Raw genomic sequence first — 22,680 nt, 5'->3', positions numbered from 1 at the left:
AAAGAAACCTGTGTGTGTTCATGCTATTCTCCAGTGTTTGTTCATTTTTGTTGTAGTTTCATACCATTCTACATTATGTGTTTTATCAAATTAAGGATTAAAAGGATTTTCTTTTCATAAAATATTGCTTGAATAACATAATTTGGTGCATGCTGTAAAGCAACCCTACATTTCAATTTTCAGCTACAGTACCAATTTACTTTTTCTCCATTATATAAAAAGTAAAACCTCTGTTAAACTATGCTACAAACTGGGCACAGTTGTCTGTAGCTAAAATAAGTACTGATCAAGACTAAGGCAAATCTCTTTAACATTTAACATTTAATCCCTCTTGGTGCCAAATAAAGAAACGGTGTTTTAATCAGTACACTTCTGTGTAGTGGTGATTTTCAATGCTGCAGAGCCTCTCAAGGATTGGACTCAGCCTAAGAATGTTAAGAATAGATACAGTAGCACGCAAACAATGGGCATTATGATGCAATGTATAAAGAATTGTTTTCAGAATACAGTACAAGATAAACTTAATGCACATTCAAAACATTAGGTCTGCCTTTTTGTAGCAGTCCTTGAAGCTTGGATATTCTCCAAAAAAATATTTCTAGTATAGATCTATTTTCTTAATTAGGTTAAGAGAAACAGGACATCCTCTTTAAAAGGAAAACTGTGTTTGAATCAAATATGTTTTCCATTTTGGACAACATCCGTTGTATTAAATGTCAACAACATTTAGTTCAACTGTGTATATCAAGACATTTGCTGATTGGATGTGTAAAATGCAACAATGATTCAAGACTCAGAAACACTTTGAAATATGAGATACAAATCATCCAAACCAGTGACATACCACCAGCCGCAAGAAAGCACAGACTACTGTAAAATACATTGCATGCTGCATAAAGTGGTAATAGTGTTTATTTCTTCCTGTTTTCACATTTTTGCATTCCAATAATCAGTTAGAATGTAAAACAAATTTATCGGCTGTCGATTTGTAGCAAGCATTTGTTCTACGCTTTAATATCTCTGGAGCTCGTGTATTAACACTCCTCCCACACGCAGAAAAAAAATAAGAAATAAGGGTGGCAGATAATGTGTAGTACTGTACAGTATGTATCACAGTGTTACACAAGTTTAAGATTCTTGTCTTTACTGAGTTTAAATTTAGTTAAACCATTTCAAGACCATTCTAGATTATGCTGTTAACCAAGAGTAAAGTACTTGATATGAGTACTGTATATTTATCTTTAATTAAAAAATTAATCACATTTACATAGTAGATGCAAATCAGTGGCAAATATGTCAAATACAAGTGCCAATGGAGAGACCAGTCATACGTGTGGCAGCAGTAATGCCAGTCAGCCACACTGATTAAACCACAAGAATCGTTGTGAAGTAGCAGGACCGGAGGCAAGCAGGGCTTTAATTACCTAGAGACCACCACGCTTTCCTGCAGCAGATTAGAAAATACACCCATCTTAGGTGGCAGGGAAAGGGGAGGTAAAGTAGATTCTATGGATAGGCACTGAATCAACTACTGGGTTTATACTAGTGATCACTAGTGGTTTATAAGGATCTCAGCAGAAGAACTTAGACAGAGGACACCATTCCAAAAATGGTATAATAAAAGCACAGTGGATGCCCGTAAGGAAAAAGGAAAGTGCATTGAAAGAAGTAGCCATTGATGGGGTATATATAATTACCAAGCATCTATCTTCAACTAATAACTGTGCAATAAGTCATTAATTTATTATTAATGGTCACATACCAGGACACAGTTCCCTTCGTGTACTCTGGCCTGTGAGTGCTTTGTACTGTACGGTAGTCTGCAGCCCCTGTTCTGAAGTTCTCTGTCTCTGGCTGTTCCGTCAGTAACTTGCAAAGCCAGGCTGCCAAAACAACAACAGAACTTGCAATGATGTATACAATAAAAAGATGCTGCCTGAGAAACATTCTTGAAAGTTACTTTGAGTGGCTGTTTTTGTGCTTAGAGAAACATTGTGTGTGTTTGTTGAACAAAGTAGATGTCTATATAATTTTTAATGTCCCTCTCTCCTGTCATGCCAAAAGGACAGCCAACTTTCATGAGCAAAAAAAATCACATATCTTGGTCGCTCTTGATGCCTGCCCCAATTTTGTGTTTTCGCAGTTTGGGTTAGAAATCCTACACAGTCTGCCGTTTTAGCCTTTAGGTTTTCTTATGGAAATGGATAGATTGAAAATGATTTACGGTTCTGAGCGGGGGGCTTGAGTAATTATAAAACTAATGGGTAAAATAAAAGCCTTTGATTGGTTACACAACAATCAAAGATCAGTACATTTACAGTAGATGCACAGTACAATATGATCTGCCCTGTGCTTGAAATGCTTCACACTGTGCAAAGAGTTACAGTACATCTTATAAAATTCTAGCTCCACAGTTTTATCATTATCATCCTCATAGCAGTAGGTTCATACCTACCCCTTCCACTGGACACTCCGTTTCCAGTGGGTTTATAGGGTGTCATTAAATCCACAATCTGAAAAGACCTGGAATAACCGAATTGTTATCAGTGAAACAACTGACTTGTTCAATTCAGTTATCTAGAGCGCTTTTGAAAGAAAAAGCTGAATGCTGTTCAGTTCCTAAAGTACAGGAGTTCCCTTTGGGGGAACAAATTATGAGCTTAACAGATCACTTCCACATGTGGATAATCATTACAGGTGAATTCCAATGAATTCAACTGGACTGGAGCTCTCCAGGACCAAGGTTGGAGACCCCTGGGTTATACAGTAGTTATGCATGCATTACAAAAGAGAAAAGATATATTTTTATACAGTTATAGGGTCTGAAATCTCATCAGATAACAGATTTACATTTTGTAAAAAAAATACACAGTCTTCAAGCTACTGTATATGAGAAGACATGAGTTAATGCTGAAAGAAGGTGGTCTGACATTTCAACAAAAGAACATTTCTATTTAAATCAAGGGACAAAAGGCTCACAAATTATTGTGTACCACAGATTATTTGTGAGCATTCTAAGACATACATGTGATAACTAATTAAAATGCGTGCTAATGATTCATTTGAGTTTAGTAACACAACCGACAGTACTTCTGAGTCATACACCTACCTCTAACCCTTATCCTGGTGATATGTAATATTTATATAATATTTACAACATAATAAATGTTGAATTAACATATCATTAATATACAGACAGTTATTTAACATGTAAAACAGTAAAAATTGTTCCAGGATTTGACATTGCAGTTTATAATAAATGTGTCAATGTGTCAAAAGAAGGCAATTCTTTTGAGGACTGAAAATTGTGAAATTTGGATTCTAAAGATCCATTTTGAAACCACTTCTAGAGCATTGTGTTTTGTTTCTGGGTTAAGAATGCTGTTGATTATAGCCATACTGAATAGCCATACTTCAAATTCATTAGCACCCATATAGAGAGATTAGCCTCTGTACTTTTGTACTGTAAAAGCCTTCACTTCAACAGCCTACATAGAAAAACATAGACAAGACATTATGCATAAAACATTAAAAATAATTATTTTAGAAAGCCTTAAAAATGGGCTGAAGATTTCCATTTTTACTTTTTATAATATTATTTAACTATTTTAAAATAGTCATGCTGCAGCTTTTCAAACACAATTTAATTAACAGTATGTGGTATGTATTTCTTTAAGAAGACAGGTAAAACTAATTGACAATGAGTCTGAAAAAACAGGATTGTGGCTAAAACCTTTTGATATGCATGATAAAAGACTTTTTCTTGGTCCATTTTTGTTATTTTAGAAGGTGGAGCTGTAGCGCCCTATTGTATCTTAGCTGTAGCACTGTATATTAGATTGATATTAAAATATCAAAATCAGGAAAGCATTTTAAGGCTCTTTTAATAAAGAATATGATGTATTTTGTTTTCTTAAAATACTGAAACTAAGTAGTCGTGTGGACTGTATTACACCTCTACTGTGTGTTAGGAAAACTTTGTCTAATTACAGCAAAACAAACAACACATGTTATTTGTGCCCCTTTTCTATAGCTTGCATATATATGCAGTACACAGGACGTGCATATCTGAATCTGAAAGAAAAGAAAAACTCAATTAGGGCCCTTGCAGAGAAATCGGTCTTTCCAAAATCAACCATTGAATATACAGAATGAAGGAACCACAGGTACCATCATCAGCAGTTTATCATGGAAAGAAATCAAAATCCAGTTTGCAAAAAAAAAAACTAAAAAAAGTTTCTATGCAAGATATACTGTAAGTCCCTTTTTAAACAATGTTTTATTGTCAGACAAGGCCAAGATAAACCTTTACCAAAGTGAGGGAAAGGCTACAGTATGGAGAAATAAAGGACATGTACTGTAGATGCACTGAGCTCCTCCTCATTTGGAAAGCCTAGTGTCCGCCTCTGGAGCTGGCTCATTCATCTGTACTCGTGATGTAACTGATGATTTCTCAAGTTTACGGAAACATTTTGCCTGTTGTAACGAAGGAAAATGTTTAGTGAACTCAAGGGGTTGCAGTCTTCATGTTGTTTTTGCCTCAAAGACTTACACATGTATACTTTTACTCTCTAAAATGTACGTGAGAGTGAATGTGTCCCCATACTTATGGTCACTTGAAATCATGGATTGAACATAAATTATGTTTTTTTTTCCTAATATGATCAAATATATACTGTGCATACACCTACGCAAAAATGTATAGTAGAATATAATTATCATTCATATGAATCTTTTGTTAAAATACAAATTGTTTGATTGTAAGGCAAAAATAAGGTTTGACATTGCTGTCCCAATACTTTTGGAAGGCACAGTACTATGAAAACATTTTAATATGCACTGGTTGAGCTATTACCACATACAGCAAATGAAAGCATTCTATAAAGCTTCTGATAAATCCATAGTGTAACAGTCCTGAAATGTTATCATTTACCACAATTACATGTTGTTGTACTTGAGGTATTTAGTTTAGTCTCTGTAGTGTACAGTGGATTAGCATGCAATATCCAATAAAAAGGTTCAATCGTGACATTTTTACATGCTTTTTTAGTTTTTACAATTAATTATTATTTTCTACTGCAGGTGCAGTCTCTTGGTGTAGGTATTGTACAGTCTGGTAGCCTTGTGTTTTCTTATTGTTGAAACACCAATCCATGGGTCTCTAACCCTGGTCCTGGAGAGCCTGTATACTGTAGCTAGCTTTTAAATAAAGAATTTTTAAAAGCCAACAACTTAACTATGACTTTTTAAAGAGGTGGTGTGTTCAATTAAGTAATTTAGAGATTGTTTGGAACAAAAACACAGTATTTTTCAGCCCTGAAAAATCAGTGATCCCTTCCTTGAAGCATTACTTGCTTAATTGATCAATTGCTCAAACAAGGGTTCCTAATCTTTAAAATCCAGGTGATTCAGGGTGACCTTTAAGAATAACTGGATTGGAAACCCCTGCTCTTAAGTGTTTCATCATTGATTAAGGCTCATTCCACTTTGCAATTTAAAGGTCTAGAGCATTTTTGTTGTATGAAATGAGGATTTTCCTCATTTAGAATCTGTACAGTATGTTCCTCATTATTTGAAAGTCATTTTATAGTGCCTGCTCTTTATTTGGATTACATACAATTTTCAATTTTATTTCTACATGAGTTAAGATTGCTTTTGGGTCACATACATATGTGCATTTAGAAATTGTGCATATTTAAGAAATTAAACATCTTTCATCTGACCATAGATGTGGTATGTGATTTGTATACTTGAGAGAGAATAGCATACTAGTGCAAGTAATAGTCATTATTCATATTTTTTTCTTTAAATATCTTTATTAAGTTTTTCTGTATTTACTCTATTGTAAAGTCTTTTTTTTCTCAATTCAGTGTTTTCCAGGGTGCCTCACAATACAAATTCGCACCGTTTTGTGTGTGTTCATAGTGATTTTAATATACGCTGTGGCCCAAGGATATGTGGTAAGCACGCTTGAATCCTGAGATTAACTTTCTGTACATACAGTATTGCCAGTGATGAACATTACATTAACGTGAAGAGTTTTTATGTCATTCCCTAGGAAACAAACACACACACATTATGTACTTGTAACCTGCTGTTGATTAATTTTATCTTTGTTCATTACAAACGTTCTTTTTAATTTTGAAATTGGGAAAATCTCAATTTGGAAAAAGCTCGCTCACGTTTCACAAATATATGTTTAACATACAGTAGAAAACAAGAAAGGAGTTCCAATAAGTGCCTGTTCCATAAGCAATTGACATGTTAAAAATTATATTTACGCAGAGAGCTCTCCCAAGCCAGGTCAGAAGCAATGACCCCAGGCCAGAGCCAGATTTCTTCACGTCGTTATTCATGATGCTGCTTCACGTAATAATGCCATCATTCCCTTTACACGTCCTTTGTTTTTCCTGCCTTCCCAGGTTGGTTGCATGCCCTGGATTTGGAATAACAATTCCAGCAGTTCCATAGTAATCATTGACTCCAATGGAGTGAACAAAACCATGACCGAGCTGCCATGTGACTCGGCTCGCTATGCCTTCCTGTCCTGTGTGGCCGGGACCCTGACTCTTGCAATATTCCTGCGCGTTTCCTCATTGCCAAAAATGATCCTGCTCTTCCTTGTCAGTGTCTTGTACATAGTGATCCTGGAGATCAGCGGGTTTAGGAAGTCCGTGAGGTATGAGGCAACTTTTCTTTAAGAAAAATAAGCTTTGCTTTTTGGCTATAGATTGGATTGGGTTGCAGATTGTCTCAAAAGCTTTTGAATCAAGACACCTTCCAGTGGAAAGTTTTTCTATTTTGTTCTTCAAAGGTATATGGAGGAGTTTAGCTACCGTGTGAAACAAAAATAAAAAATCAGTCTTTCTTGTGTGTGATTAATTGCTCGATTGTCACATTTGCTTTATACAGTTTTGGTTAGTGTCATACTGAAGGACTGAAGTTGTTGAACGAAATAGATAAAAAATTTGTAGCAAAGTCATCACTATTACTTTATGGTCATCTAGTGGTGGCATGGGTTCAAACCCCCATCTTAACACCGTCACATACGCTCCTCCTTTCGTAGCTGTTCTTATTTTCTTATGAGTTTGTACATTAAAAAGATGAGAACTACATTAAAATCCAAATGACGTCCAATATCTGAAGTATTGATAACTGTTTTGATGAGGTTTATACAAGGTTTAGAAAGGTAGGATATAGAGGTTTAATAACCAAGCTCTTCTGTAGATCAGTTGCATAGAATCAAAAGCCTTGTCCTGAGCATAGGCTAAACTATACTCCTAAACCTAAATCTAACCCTATCCCTAAGGGAAGTGCACAAGGTACATTTGTCCCATCTGTAATACTTCATAGGTCTGAAGGGCAACTGGATTAATATTCAGTTATGCAGTGTAATTGTATAGCCTCTTAGCTAGTAGGGCCAGATTATTCATGTTAGTCACGAGCTGTTTTGTGTGGGCAATCACTTCCTCATCCCCAGTGCAGTAACATGAGTTTTGTCTTTGTTTTGTTTTAAGTGGAGGATCATTTTACATCCGTGGATACGAACCTATCCTGGCCATTCTGCTGTTTGTCTGTGCTCTGGTTCTTCATTCCAGACAACTGGACCTTAAATTGCGTCTAGACTACCTCTGGGCTATACAGGTAAGAAAATTTTAGTCATGCCAAAACCTCCAAAGTTTACAACAACCGCATGCCATATGACAACAGTTGTATGAAGATCAAAAAACAGATAAATCACCTCCTAGGAATGGCACGTGCTTCCCATTTTATAAGGTGAGTTCCACTACTTCTTCTTCCTGTGTCTAAATTCCTACCCAACTTGTCATTCATTGAGCTCTTTCACGCTTAAAGAACACTTAAGGACCCAAAAGAAGGAAGTAAAAGAAAGAAGTCAAAACTAGACGGAAGCTCATATAAGTGTATTAAAAAAATATTCAATATTCTTAATTTGCTCATGTTTTCCATCTGCACTTTTCTTGTGCTGTCAGTGTCTTCAGAGATCCATGTCTGTAAATCTCAATATTGACAACTGCAGCACAGTGTAGGTTCGTATGTTCAAGTTAAAAATAGGGCGCTTTGTGCCACTCAAACCTGCACTTCAGTTAGATCTGTGATTTTGTAAGCTAGGAAATTACTTCCTGGTATCAGACAGGGTGTCATCACAGAGTTTGCTGATAATACCGAAGCAGGAAGATTAGCAAACAGAGTAGAAGCCACAGAGAAAAAGAGATTTAAATAGAATTTAAGACTGGGGAAATAAAACTTGGCAGATGAAATTTCAAATAGGCAAATGTAGTCTTACATGCAGGTAGCAAAACCATAGACTACAGATATTAAATTGGAATCATGGAGCTTGAAAAAGCAACCACTGAAAAAAGACATTGGTGTTTATGCAATAAAACATATTATGTAATTCAATATGTTGATGATAATAATGGCATACAAGATAATGTCCGACATTTGATCAGAAGACCTGGATAACTATAATTCCCAATCACAGCACTTTACCTTGCTAGTTTCTTTTGGAGGCATATTACAATGGACTGTATATACTTTCATATACAGTATGTACAGTATAAACTATACTCAAGTTATTACTGCATATTGAAAAAATTGTAATATAAAGATATAACAGCCCCCTGTGTCACGATATTAGTTCCCCCTCCTTAAGGGTGCTCCAGCCCTATCACTCAAGACTTTATTCCATGCACCTGCGCCCTATTCCCTGCCCACCTTAAAAGCCATGCGCTGACGCTCTTCCGGGCTCTGCATCTGATTTCCATATCGTGCGAGTCCGGGACCAGGAAGCGCCTGGTCCCGTTAAGGTTTTAACCTCGGTTCCCGTTCCTGTTCCCCGTCCGCCGGTTCCGACCCAGCCTTCGTGGTTTTTAATTCTTGTTCTGATGGATCTCCTGGTTTTGGACTTACTCGTGTGTTTTGGATACTCTATGGATTACTCTCTGGGATTGTTCGCCTCGGCCACGCCTCCCCCGTGCACCAGCGCACCTTGGACACGCCCCCCTGTCTTCAGCCCCGTTTTCCTGCATGACGTTTCCCTAGTGTTTCCCCACTCCGTCGGACTGTGTCGTCCGCATAGGGTCCGGAAAGAACTGTTCGTTACACCCTGCCTACATTGTAAGGTGACAAAACGTTTTTTGTTAAATGAAGCTACATAACATGAAAGTTGTGTCAAGATGAAAACTTCTGTCAGGAGAGCAGGAGAGACAATTCTTGGTGGAAGGTTTTCACATTTCGTTTCAAAGCCTTTTCTTTGAGACATTATTTGCATGATGAAATGAGAATCGAAGTTGCCAGGCCAGTCAGCTCACTAAGAATGTTAGCTCTTTCATGTGGAGCACATGCTCCTTTGGGAAGCTGCGTACTGGATCTCTAATCAAAGAGCTGTAAAGAAATCTCACAAAATGCCACCTTATTTTCTAAACGAGAAGGGTTTTATCCAAGTCTATGGAACAACCAAAACTGTGCCAGTGAGCTCGCTACAGTATGTACAGTATGTACCCAACAAAACTAATCATCAAGGTGAAGCAAATTAGAAGACCGTTTTACTGCTACTAGAAAGCGTGGTCTAAGTCTAAGACAGTGTTATGAATCATAATTACACATTCTTCTTGAGGACCACAGCCATGTCAAAACTGAAAAGAAAGGTTTAAAATGTGATTTGAAATAAAACATTTAAATATCCTTTACATCGTTAGCCAATGGAAACTAAACAGTAAGTAATTAAATCTACCATTTCTCTGAACACATGGGTTAGGGTTTTACTTTGCTTTTCAACCAGAATAGCATTGAACTCTCCGTTCGATCCAGTTGGAATTGTGTTAAAAAGCACTCTTCAGATTGAATGCCAGTTCATTTCCATTTTTCAGGCAGAAGAAGAGAGAGATGACATGGAAAGAGTAAAGCTTGACAACAAGAGAATTTTATTTAACCTCCTACCTGCACATGTTGCACAGCACTTTCTGATGTCCAATCCGAGAAACATGGTGAGCTGCTTACTAGAAAGGCACTGCGGTGCTGCAGGATATGCAAATCTACACGATTCTTTATTTTCTCTTAACATTTCAGCAAGCAAAGAACACTTAAAGTAGAACATGTTGAGGTTCGAAGTTCTGCATCAGCTTTTCCATTCTGAATTTTCTTTGCAAATGATGTTGTTTTGAAGTCCCATAAAAGATTTAACGTGACTATGGGGAAAAATAAACTGAAAAGGACTATGGCTTGGTTTGAGATTTCGTTCTCCTACTAATGTATTCTCCCCATTAAAATAGCCCCTAACCTCATTAAAGCGCTGGTCTGTGATGGAAGCTCCACTATTTCTCAGAAAAACTAAATGTTTAATAGGTGAATTGCTGCTACACATTGGCAACACCTATAAAATATTGATGAATCAAGCAAGTAATCTGTTGAATTAAGACAGCTCTAGTCCTTTAAAGACATAAATTTAAAGATTTTCAAATGATTTCCCAGTTATTTCATTTAATAAATCCCCTGCTTAATTGTTCATAATGATATGGTTCCAAGACTTTGGAAATTGGTGATTCAGATATGACCTACACATCCTGCTGGATTGAGGCCCAACAGGGTAAAACTGGAGTCACTAGAACAACAGATCTTTAATAAATATAGCAAATAAAATAACATTAAACCAATACATGATTATTATGCATAGACATAATTGTCACCAATTGGCAAGCAGCACAGTGGGGACTTCCAGCTCATGTTTCAGAAGCAGGCAGTACAACTACAATTTTCCAACTCTTGATATTATAAATACAGCAAGTGTGTGGATTCTTCAATAGTACTACAATGGGAAATGCTACAGTACATACTTATTATTGTTTTCTTTTCTTCCCTTTGCTTGTAGGACCTTTACTATCAGTCATACTCCCAAGTGGGTGTAATGTTTGCTTCCATCCCCAATTTCAATGATTTCTACATTGAACTGGATGGCAATAATATGGGCGTGGAATGCTTACGGTTATTAAACGAAATTATTGCTGATTTTGATGAGGTATTTTTTTTTTACTTGGTGTGTTGTACAGCTCCCTGTGTTTTTCTATCAAAGCTAAATACAAATGCTAAATACTAATAATCTAAATGAATATAGTATATTGTCATGCCACAGGGATATAGTTATTTTAAATAAGCATGGCAGTCTATGAATCATTTTAATAAGCAGGACAATACTGTATAAACCCATGTACACTGTAGTATTTTTAATCCCTGTTAAAGGCTGTGTGACATTCCTGCAAGTTTCTTTCATCAGATTTACTGTTGAACTTGCTCTTCCTTAGCTGATGGATAAAGAATGTTACAAGGACATAGAAAAGATCAAGACAATTGGCAGCACCTACATGGCAGCTGTGGGTCTAGTGCCCACGACTGGAACCAAGGTAAGATGATCATACAAGTGATGGGTTCAAAAAAAACCTTTACAGCTTTGAGCTATGTTCAATCTTTCTGTTGACAAATCACTCTAAATTATCTTTGCTGATTAAAGAAGCAGTTACAGCTTTTCCCTTCAAGGTTTTTGTTTCTTTTCAAATTAGTTTTACCGTATACAGTACAGTATAGCATATGTGTATATTTTTGAGAGAAATGGTAGTTATCTAGTTTAAAGATATAAAAATGTCCTTTCTCAGTACCCATTTAACTCTCTGCAGCTTCACAAACTCCACAATCAGACAGTTTCATTAATACCTTCTTCCAAAGCAAGATGCTAATGTGCCTTTTCCATTTTATTTTATAATCCAGGCCAAAAAGTCTATTTACTCTCACTTAAGCACAGTGGCAGATTTTGCAATAGAAATGTTTGATGTACTTGATGAAATCAACTATCAGTCATACAATGACTTTGTCTTAAGAGTTGGTAAGTTTTTTTTTCACTTATTAGATTTTTATTACCTGCATCTAATAAACATGATGGTGAGATGAACTGTAACTTACTGTTTATACATCATATTAAGAGAAGGGCATGTGTCTACACACCACCTGTATGTCTCTTCGATAAGACAAGAAGTTCAGAATATACTTATGGGCAGATTCTGCATTTTGTTTCATTGTTGCCCATAACAAATTTAATCAGATATATTTTAAGATATAAATGAACATGGAAAAATCATATTATTGTGTACAAATACAGGTTTATTAAAATTAAAATTGTCTTTGCTTGGAGGGAGTGGTTAACCATTTTATAGATAATTTTTGTTCGACATGAACAAAACAAATCAAAGCCAACAAAATTTCTTTTTTTGATGCTTTACCATGTGAAAACTGACATGACCCGCATAAGGTAAAGAAACCAAAGAACTTAACTTCCTGTCGAATGTTTTATTTAAAGGTATTAATGTTGGGCCTGTGGTGGCAGGTGTCATCGGAGCAAGAAGGCCCCAGTATGATATCTGGGGCAACACAGTTAATGTAGCTAGCAGAATGGACAGCACTGGAGTCCAAGGGAAAATACAAGTAAGTCAAATTTATCTTGTGAGCAGAAGTAAAACTGCGGGAGCATTTTTTTGTATTTTATTGTTTGCTTTCCCCCAACAAAATCCAACAGGAAATGTTCGTTTCCACCTAAGGACCCATAAAATACAGTCAAATCTCCAGGGTAACAAGGCTTTGACTGCATCAGCAGCACCTCAAGACTCTGCTGTCCCCCCACTGGCATCATGGGAGAGAATCGATACAGTATATATAAATAACATCCAGACAGGCACAAGCCCAGGGATGCCAGAACAGGGAACACAGAGGCTCCCAGCACAGTGCCAGCAATCAGAACAGCCAGGTCCATTTCTGCCTCTGCCAAAGGCCCGGACTACAGTAAACACACAGTGTGGACGGGGAACATCCCTATCTAGAATAATGAACAAACGGGCAGAGGTGTGCTTTGAAAAATTAACCACTTCTGGGCACTCCCCAATCGTGGGTAAAAAGTAATCACAGCCTTGGACAGGATGTGTACAGGAGACCAGGAAGTTTCAGATCATACTGCCAATCAGGGCTCACACACTCGGGGAAAGAGATGTCCAGTACAGTAAGTTGTGACAGGGTGTAATATACAAGAGTGTATAAAGACAGAATACACATGTGGATATTAAAGTGGAACTGCAGCACTTTTTTCATATTTCGGGGCTAGGGTTAGAAAAAATCAGCACTGATGAGTGCAAGTTATACCGCAATATAAGTAAAGTGTACATAGTAACTTGTAAAACCTCCAATTTACATCACATAATTGACAGAATTTCCAGGTGTGAGCAGCACCATGTTCTACAAATCAGAATGAGGCAACAGAACATCCTGTGACGTGTTGTGGCCTTATAAAATTGTAAAGAAGCAGGCTTGGAAATACATCTCTTTTAATCCAGTAGAACTATTGCATTGATTTCAGGATGGTTTTTCCAGCATCCATATCACCCTGCAACTCACAACTGGCAGCCCACTGAAGCTCAGGTGTGAACCTGGTCAGTACCTGGATGGGAGACCTCCTGGGAAAAACTAAGGTTGCTGCTGGAAGAGGTGTTAGTGGGGCCAGCAGGCAGTTCTCACCCTGCGGTCCATGTGGGTCCTAATGCCCCAGTATGGTGACGGGGACACTATACTGTAAAAAGGCGCCGTCCTTCGGATGAGACATAAAACCGAGGTCCTGACTCTCTTTGGTCATTAAAAATCCCAGGGCATTTCTCAAAAAAAGTAGGGGTGTAATTTCCCATTGGCCTTTACCAATCATGGCCTCCTAATAATCCCCATCTTTGAATTGGCTTCATTACTCTGTTCTCCTCCCCACTGAGAGCTGGTGTGTGGTGAGCGCTCTGGCGCACTATGGCTGCCGTCGTATCATCCAGGGGGGGCTGCACACTGGTGGTGGTGGAGGAGAGTCCCCATTACCTGGAAAGCGCTTTGAGTGGAGTGTCCAGAAAAGTGCTATATAAGTGTAAGCAATTATTATAATTATTATTACTTACTTGTTAACGCTGCAAGCAGATCATGTTGGAAAATTTCAGCGTAGAAATGTCTGCTGCACAATCTGCACATACTGTATTCACTCGTACATCACAGTACATTAGTCATTACAGGGACTAGTGCGCGGGAAGAATCACATCACGTTGCGATTTATGGGAATTTAATGCAGGTTTGCGACAACATGATGACTTACAGTACTTTCACAAAGTTAATGATGTTGTGCTTAATTTGAAATTTAGAAGTTTTTTCTATAATGTCAATTAATTTATTTTGTTACCAATAACCAGTCTGGTAAATTGGGGCTGCAGTTCCCCTTTAAGGCATTGAAGTCTGCAGTGCATAGCCAGTGTCCCGATTTAAGGTGCTGGGAGTCAGCAGTCCTGGTTGTGTACTGTATAAGCACAGTATACTGTACAAAAACGTGAGAGATCAGACCTGCAGCAGTGTGTGGCAGTAAAAGCTAGTGCTGTGTGTAACTGTGTGGAAGCTGGGCCAATTTGTAAATGTAAGTCCACTTCAGTAAGTAAGTTGTGTGGTGTTTGGTTATGTGAAGTGGCTTAAATCCCCCAAATAAACTCCTTTCCATCACATTAATAAATAAATCAAGGATGCAGAAGATTGAGAGAGATATACAGTACAATATGTAAGTGACAAATGTAGAACAAAATATTAAAGAGCACTCAGGATTGCTTCAGCAATTTACAGAACACGGCTGTGATTTTTCTTTTTCATTATTCACCTGCTGATGAATCCCTTTCAAAATATCTTCACAGAGTCAGTGCACCAGATTACAATCCTCACTCTGCCTTTCTCTGTGTTTAAGAACAGTGAGAAGAACTGACAGCAGCATATTTTAACAAGAAACACCTTTCAGGTTCGCGGTGTGTGTTTTATGCAAGAGTACAGAGCTGTGGTTTGTGGGAATGATATACAGCACAGCACTTGACTTTTGATGAATGGTTCTGTAACTTGATTTCTTTTAATATTAAATGGCACCTTCTGGACAACGAAGACATACTGTAGTTTAAACGTTTTTAATGAAAGTACTGAGTGTATCATGCCAGTCTGCTAAGCTCTTTTGTCCTCAGCGTACAGATTTCTTTTTCAGTCCTAAAATATACAGTACCACAATTTGTTTCTTCCCTCTCCTTATTGATTTTGATGTATCGCATCAAGCATTAAACGAAAATCCCCCTTAAAACAACAGAGCAGTAGCATTCCTCACAGAAATCCAGGACATGTCTCTTTGCTTTGATTCCAGGTTACAGAAGAGGTGTATCGCATCCTGACGAAGTGTAACTATGAGCTGGTGTGTCGCGGGAAGGTCAGTGTCAAAGGAAAAGGCGAAATGCTCACATATTTCCTGGAGGGGAAGTGCAATGGGAATAGCTCACAGACGAAGTCTACCAGCCTGGAGCACAAGAACTACTCTTTCGGACGAGCAAACATCCAAACTAAGCTGGGAACGAGCTGCCCTTCGGTATCGTCTGTTGCCAGTTTCACAGTGAAGGCAGGACTTGGGGCACTGCAGGCCTCTACAACGCACACAAACCAGACTGTGCATTACCTTCCTTCAGTGCCAGCTGTGAAGGAATTGTGAACCGGAGAGGGATCACTTAGGTGACTGAACTGGATGTCAGCAGAAAGGCGTTCTTGATACAAATTGTAAATTCCAGACATGCCTGAATACTCACCAGAAGGTCTTAGGCAAATGCACAACCAAGGATCCCTGCAATCCAACCAAAGAGAATGTTGGGTTCTTCTACAGAAACAAGCTGGGAAGGTAACAAGGGCTAACAACTTTGTTAGGACTGGTCCTAATTTAAGGTCGGAAAGTGTTTTTATATAAACTTCTCTTACTGAAAAATAAAGACACTTCATCCTTTGTTATTCAAATGATAGGAACCCAAGTTTCCGACTTCAAATAATTTCTTCCGGCCCAGCAAAGCATAAGAGGGTCTCCCCAATGGATAAAAGTTTCACACTTACAGGAAAAGGTATGAAGGAAAAAAATACCGTTATGTGAAATTAAGAGTTACGTTCCTGCAGAGGGAATCAAGTCTTCCTCTAGCTCTGTTTTGTTTGGCAAAAGCCCTCATGCTTTTTGGTGGGTGTACCAAAACCTGAATCTTCTGCAAAAGGGAAGCAGTTGTCAGTGGTGATATATGTTGGAATTAAAAGCCTTGTGACTGAGATACGTGGAGTATGCTTTTGATATTACAGTAATAACTATTTATTACAAGGATTTACCAGGCATATTTTTAAACCATTCTTATTGATATTTACATAGGAGTCCTGGCTCAAAATATACAATATTATTGTTCCATGATCATGCTAGGTATTATTGTTTTCTATTTCAAATAATGACAATTTTTAAGTTTGCTTTCCAGTTTTTTTTTAATTGGGTTGTGCTGTGCTTGGAAACCTGATGCTTCACAGTGCAGTCTTGTTAATCAAACATTAGTATCCAATATCAGTTGTCACTTAACAGCACAAACATACTTTTTTATTTTCAAGAATGGAGAAATTGTATATGCTTATGGTCAAAATGCAGATCAATGCAAATTAAGGCCATAACAGTGTCTAATGGTGATCAGTACGGGTTTAGGGAGTTCTGATTTACTGCTGTTGAAACAATTTACTCATCTGAAATTGAAGAATCAAAGGTCTTGATCCTTCACCCTCAGAGTCAGTTCTTCTGAGACCAGGTAGAGATTATGAAGTCCTATTTGCAGGGAAATTAACATATTTCTTTGGAAATATTATGATGCTCAAATGTTCATGTTCAAATGTTCAGATGTTCAAATTACAGTATTTTTAAAACCTTAAGATATCATTACAGGCATTTTCCTACAATCAGTTAATTTTCAAAGCTCAGTTAAAAGATTATTCTATGAGCAAAGAAGAGGTCACGCTTAAGGTGTTGATAAAAAGCTTAGAAACCACAGAACTTAAGAGATGGTGATATTGTTCGTTCTTCTTCTCTCTAATCGTAAAGTCCCTTAAATCACAGCATCTCTGAACAGACAGTACTCTCTTCTTTGAAAATGTGCTTAAGTCATTGATGTGAAACTCAGTGTGATGGTTGCTTCAAATTAAATCTTTGCTAGGAGAACTGTGCATCTAAGGAAGGTACTGTATGTACCACCTGATAATCCCGCCAACCTGTACCGACTTACAAATCAAATCTGTTGGTAACTTTGAATAGACAGTTCTTTTCTCTTTCAAAATGTTACACATAAGTAATAATAATAATAATTGCTTACACTTATATAGCGCTTTTCTGGACACTCCACTCAAAGCACTTTACAGGTAATGGGGATCCCCTCCACCACCACCAGTGTGCAGCCCCACCTTGGATGATGTGACAGCAGCCATAGTGCGCCAGAACGCTCCCCACACACCAGCTATCAGTGGGGAGGAGAACAGAGTGATGAAGCCAATTCATCTAGCATGTGCTGAATCTAAACACAAAACCAATAGATATGAAAGATCATCAGTGCAGAATTTTAGCAAGGCTTTTGGATTATTATTTCCTGTAACACAGAGTGCCATGAAAAATACAATTCTGCAGAATCTGTGGGAGCATATATTCTGCAGGGAGCAAGATGAGATGGAAACCAAACTTTTTCATCATTTTCATGTTGTTGAAAAATGGATGCACAGCTTGCCTAGAAAAATGACTGCACATTGGGTTGTCAGTATGCTTTTGAGAGTGTATTGATGAAGTCATGTTCTGTTAATAAGAGATGGTTATGTGTTGAAGAATGCTGAAATATCCATAGGCAAGTTAAAACAATGAGAGCATGATTGCTTTTACTCAGTTATCCCTTACATCTTACAGCTGTTTCTCATTTTGTAGTTTGTTGCCTATTTTTCTGCTTATTGTAATATCATCATAATCTACTGTATTTCATAACCTATCACCTTCAACAAGTAAAATGTCCCAAATGTCACTTTATAAAATTATAATAAATAATATATATTATATACATGCTTATAACCAATTTATAAAATTATATAATTCAGAATTGCGTTATGAAACATAATATGCTGACATTGTTTCCAATTTACCTGCAGGAAGTACTGATACTTTTATTTGTTTTTTTTTTAATGTTTAAGTCCAAATATCTGTGGTAACTATTCTACATTCTGCATTTCAGCCCATAAGTTGCTTTTTGTGTAATGCCTGCCATTACATGTAAGCTATTAATTAATTTTAAATTAATAATCAATATACAAAAGAATGCACAAATTAGCAAAATAATGAATTAGCTAAATCCATCACTTATTTTTTTTAGATAACAAATGTTATACAATACTTTAAAAAATTCAGAAAGCAAACAGATAACGTCAGCTTTCCTGTTTTCTTATGGACAACACATTGTCCAAAAGGTATTTTATTATTTAGATACAGTTTGAAAATCTTGAGAACAGGTGTATGCTTCACTCTTACAGTGTGCACTCAGGAACAAATAAATTGTAACCTTCCAGAATAAATGTCTTAATAGAGCAGTTTGATGTCATTTGGGGCTGGATTTGAAACCGTTTGCCCCTGGGTTGTTTTGTATTAATATAATCTCTGACAGAGTCTGATGTTAAGTGTCTCTCATTATGTTTTCTTAATGGGAAGTTGCTTAGCAAAGAATAGTACTGGCTTTTTCAAAGCCTTGACATTATTGTTAATCAAATTATTGTTTTTTGCATTAGTATACATTTTCTTTTTTAAAGTAAGGATTTTGTATTGCAGTGATAAATTCTTGGTTTTCTATTCGCGATAAATACACTGGATTGCTATTAAAAAATGCAGTTTCTGGCCAACGCTTTTGAAAGGAATGTCAAATGCAGTTTGTGTGATTGATCTGAGAAGGCGTAATAAGGAACTGTCATCGTGAATGTTTGCTGACCTGAATTACAGTGCTCTGAAGGTGTTAGATTTCTCTCTGGCAGCCCTAGTCTATGGTAAACCTACAACTGTTTCAAAATTTAAAAATAACATTGCAATACCTCCAGATACAGGTACACCTCTTTGAACCAGACGGGGAAGTGATTTACAGAAGTAGTTTCCACGGGGTTCAAAATAGCTTTGAAATGTAAAACAGGTTAACCATTCAAATCATACCTAAGAAATGATTTAAGAAATAATTAGCTTGTGCTCCAAAAATTGTATTTTATTTGCTTTTGAATAGATTTGTGTCATATTGGAGCATGGTATTCTTATACTAATCCACAGTACCTTGTTTTCGATCCGTATTGTGCACAGCGTGTTTGGTGTCAAAGCGAACCTGTGAACACTTTCATACAAAAAAGAAGAGACAGAAGCACTTCAAAGAAGTATAAGGTCATGACTCCTTGAAACAACACACTCATAACGTGAGGTTGTTTCACAATCCATTAAATAATACAGCAGTGGGCTTTCTAAAAAATAGACAGCTGAATTACTGATTTAAACGTGTGACGTGTCATCCTTTTGACTCTGTTTCAAAGTTGACAGACCTAAGAGACAAACTGTCACCGTTCCTCTGCATGAGCCTTTGCATGTTTGCTGTACCCCGTGACTGCCATCTAGTGGACACAGGAAAAAATGCACATTTGTCTTTGAAGTCAGATGTTTGACATTCCATTCAATATATATAATGGTTTATTGCCTTATTTATTTTTAACTTTGTACAGTGTTTAAAATGTTTGCCTTTTAAATATTCTTAAATGTAATATAGTGAGTTTGTAAATAAGTTGAACCACACATTTTAAATTATACAAATTGTAAAGACCTTTACTCAATTATATCAGTTTTTCTAATTAACACAAACTTATATAAGTTTATGTGCTTTATAAAGCCCATATGTTTCATTTCTCTTAGAAGTCCAAAGGCCTTCACTTATTGTTAGTTAAATAAAGATTATGAGGATGTGCAAAATAATAATTACTGTTATTAAAACAACAATAATAATGACTATCATCCTCATAATCAATAAATGTATAAAATATTCTAAAATATAATAAGTCAAATGTAATCAATTTAAAGGAAGCTTAGTTACATTTTTAAATATTATAATTTATAATTTTGCTTGTTTGCCTTTGTCCAGCTCAGTAAAGAATTTAGCTCTGTTTTCAGCTGGAACACTAATTCTAGTGAAAGTGAACAATGCACTTGCTGCCAACATGACATTGTTGTACTAGAGAATCGAGGTTAAAATTAATTTTGTTTCAGAATAATTTCTGTTTTTATACAGTAGCAATAAAATGTAAACTGCATATGTGGTAATAGCATTATGTTGGGCTCCCTGAACAAACACTAAATACATACTTTCACTCAAGAAACTCTGTCTGGGCATGCAACGATCTTCTCTCACACGTGTGTTTTTGTACTGGGAAAGCGTGTTATTGATAGCTGTGTTAGTCCATTGCTGTCATTTTTGTATTCTAATTCCTATGTCCTTCCTTAATTCAGTATAATTTCATTGTGGTTGCTGTTTTCTATTTCGAACTCCTATTTATTGATGGTAAGCAAGTGTTTTTTATACAGTTTCTATCAGCTCTTCCCTAAAACCTTAATCTAGCGATGGAAAACAAAGTGCCCGCCCTCTCACTTCCCCTCAAACTGTCAATAGCTTTAGAGCATAAGCTGTTCCTTCTTTGTCTCCAAAGGTGTTTCTGTTTTGGGGTTCTGCATGTCACTGAGTTCCAGCCTTACTCTTTTAATGGATCCTGCAGCTGCAGTGTGTAGCTCTACTGTAGCCACAATTCTGAAAACCTGACTCTTTTGTGTCTATGTGCATGGACTGGTAAATAAACTTTGCTTTAGTTGTAATGCATGATGGCGTCAAATGCCTACTTGAATGTAAACTTGAACTTCACTGGTTTTGTAGGGGTTTTTTATGTTTTCCAGCTCCCTTTTGGCTGGCGCATTGCCAGAGCCTCAGCATGGAGCCGTGTAGTATGAGGCTCACAGGGAGTGAGCAAATGTTCACTTTGAGCTAACCATGAACTTCAATGATGCAATGTGATTAGAAGGATCTCAGTGCTTGCTTTTCTCTGTATTTTTAATTCAGGGCATTACTAAACGCAAGTTTTGTTATTTTAACTTTTAATGTGCCAAGACTGTTTTTTACCAAAATTGCCAAGATGTTCTAAGATAGAAACCTGCTTGTCTGGCTGAATAGTGGTGTTTTTTTTCCAAGTGGTATCTAGTTACTACTACCACACCACATTTTTTCAATTTAATTTTTTTAATCGGAATTTGAGTGAAGTTTTGTATCACATTCCAGTTTTCATTTTTTGCCTTGCCTAAAGCAGGTGCGCTCTATCATCACAGGCATGGTATTCAAATGGAAAAGGCTGCATTCGTTTTGCTCAGAGAGCACCCTTAAATTAGCACTGGCTGGAAGCTTCAGGGAGGCCCTTTGCCCCTGCTTGTTCAAGCTCACAGTCGAAGATGACACAGATGCAGTCCACTTGGTTTTCCCGTGAGGAGTGGCACATTAATAGTTAATCTTGAAAGGCTGCAAAAGGGGAGCTTTGAGTTACATCCTCGATCATATTTCTGTCATTCAAGGCGGGCTATCAATTCAAAGTCATGCTGCACAGTGGTTGCTGAGGTTCCAACTGTTTCTGCTTTTACTAGACAGCTCTCTGTGCACGAACAAAGTATTGGCTGCGCTGTAGTTTCTGTGGGCTGTTTGTTTTCAGGGGCCAAATGAGACACATACAGTATTCTAGCTTTAGCAGCAAAAAACGTAGGCTGAAAGTGTTATATTTTATAAATATTGTGGCCTACTACTTAATTTTTGTAATCATAACTGTACATTTATCTCAGTATACAATCACTGGTAAACATGTAGGCTTTTAATGTGAATTAGATATTTTCATAAATAATACGGGTCGATTTTGTATATATGATATTGTAGAGTATCTTCCAGTCTTTTACAAAAATTGGTAAACTAATATTAACAACTAAATATTTGTCCTATTTTTATGTTAAAAGTGGATTGATTAAAATGTGAAATGTGAATGTACATTTCTTATTGCAACTTTTATACTGAGTGTTTGCACTATTATAATTAATGGAGTATTATGGGAAAATAAAAATTCTGGCTTGAATTTAACTGCTGCTGTGATCACTGAGTTAACGATACAGATAACTGTAATTGAGGACAGTGTTCCCAGCTGCAACAGTTCCAACCTGCTTTTGTTCCTTATGGTAAGTATTGTACCATGCACTGGAGAACTGCTATTGCATGATCCATCTATAGACAAGATGAATCATGTAACTATATTTTAGACCAATAAGTCTGACTTCAGTTGCATGTAACGTTATGGAAACAATCTTTTCCATCTACAAATAAAAATATACAGGATCATCCATATGGGCAGTCAACATGGATTCTTAACTTAAAGACATTGTTTAAATAACTAGCAGACAATATGGTGTATTTAGATTTTCAAAAAGCTTCTGATGAATTTATTCATGAAAGATTAATTTTCAAATGACAGGAAGTAGGCATTCAGAGATATTCTTGTGCTTGGACTGGGAATGTGTTTCTGGATAGAAAACAACAGGGATATGAGCATAATGCTCAGAATGGGGTGGTGTAATGAGTGTGGTACCACAGGGATCTGTACTAGGTCCCACTGCATTTTCTAATTTATATCAATACTCTAGTCTGTAAAATAGTGAAACTCCTAAAATGTCATCCA

General features: G+C 36.9%; 1 protein-coding gene across 2 annotated transcripts in view; it reads left to right on the top strand.

Annotated features, from left to right (window-relative positions):
* LOC148657607 (adenylate cyclase type 1-like) overlaps positions 1–22,088 on the top strand; it is an 83,945-nt gene extending 61,857 nt beyond the window's left edge. Inside the window, exons 12-21 of one of the 2 annotated variants that reach the window (XR_015941010.1) lie at positions 5,871–5,960; positions 6,423–6,679; positions 7,518–7,644; positions 9,891–10,007; positions 10,889–11,035; positions 11,319–11,417; positions 11,779–11,893; positions 12,365–12,489; positions 15,245–16,842; positions 16,904–22,088. Coding sequence is in view for 1 of the 2 variants with exons in the window: in XM_088644058.1 (XP_088500184.1) it covers positions 5,871–5,960; positions 6,423–6,679; positions 7,518–7,644; positions 9,891–10,007; positions 10,889–11,035; positions 11,319–11,417; positions 11,779–11,893; positions 12,365–12,489; positions 15,245–15,583 (1,416 nt within the window). In the remaining variant the exon portion in view is untranslated. Of the gene's footprint in view, positions 1–5,870; positions 5,961–6,422; positions 6,680–7,517; positions 7,645–9,890; positions 10,008–10,888; positions 11,036–11,318; positions 11,418–11,778; positions 11,894–12,364; positions 12,490–15,244 lie in introns of both variants that reach the window. The other variant, XM_088644058.1, reaches the window with a different exon arrangement.
* The last annotated feature ends 592 nt before the right edge of the window (positions 22,089–22,680 follow it).

Source organism: Lepisosteus platostomus, chromosome 8 (assembly GCF_059453375.1).
Source record: "Lepisosteus platostomus isolate fLepPlt1 chromosome 8, fLepPlt1.hap1, whole genome shotgun sequence".
Taxonomy (NCBI): Eukaryota; Metazoa; Chordata; class Actinopteri; order Semionotiformes; family Lepisosteidae; genus Lepisosteus; species Lepisosteus platostomus.
The sequence above is the reverse complement of the archived record's forward strand: the minus strand, read 5'-3'. Positions and strand labels throughout refer to the sequence as shown.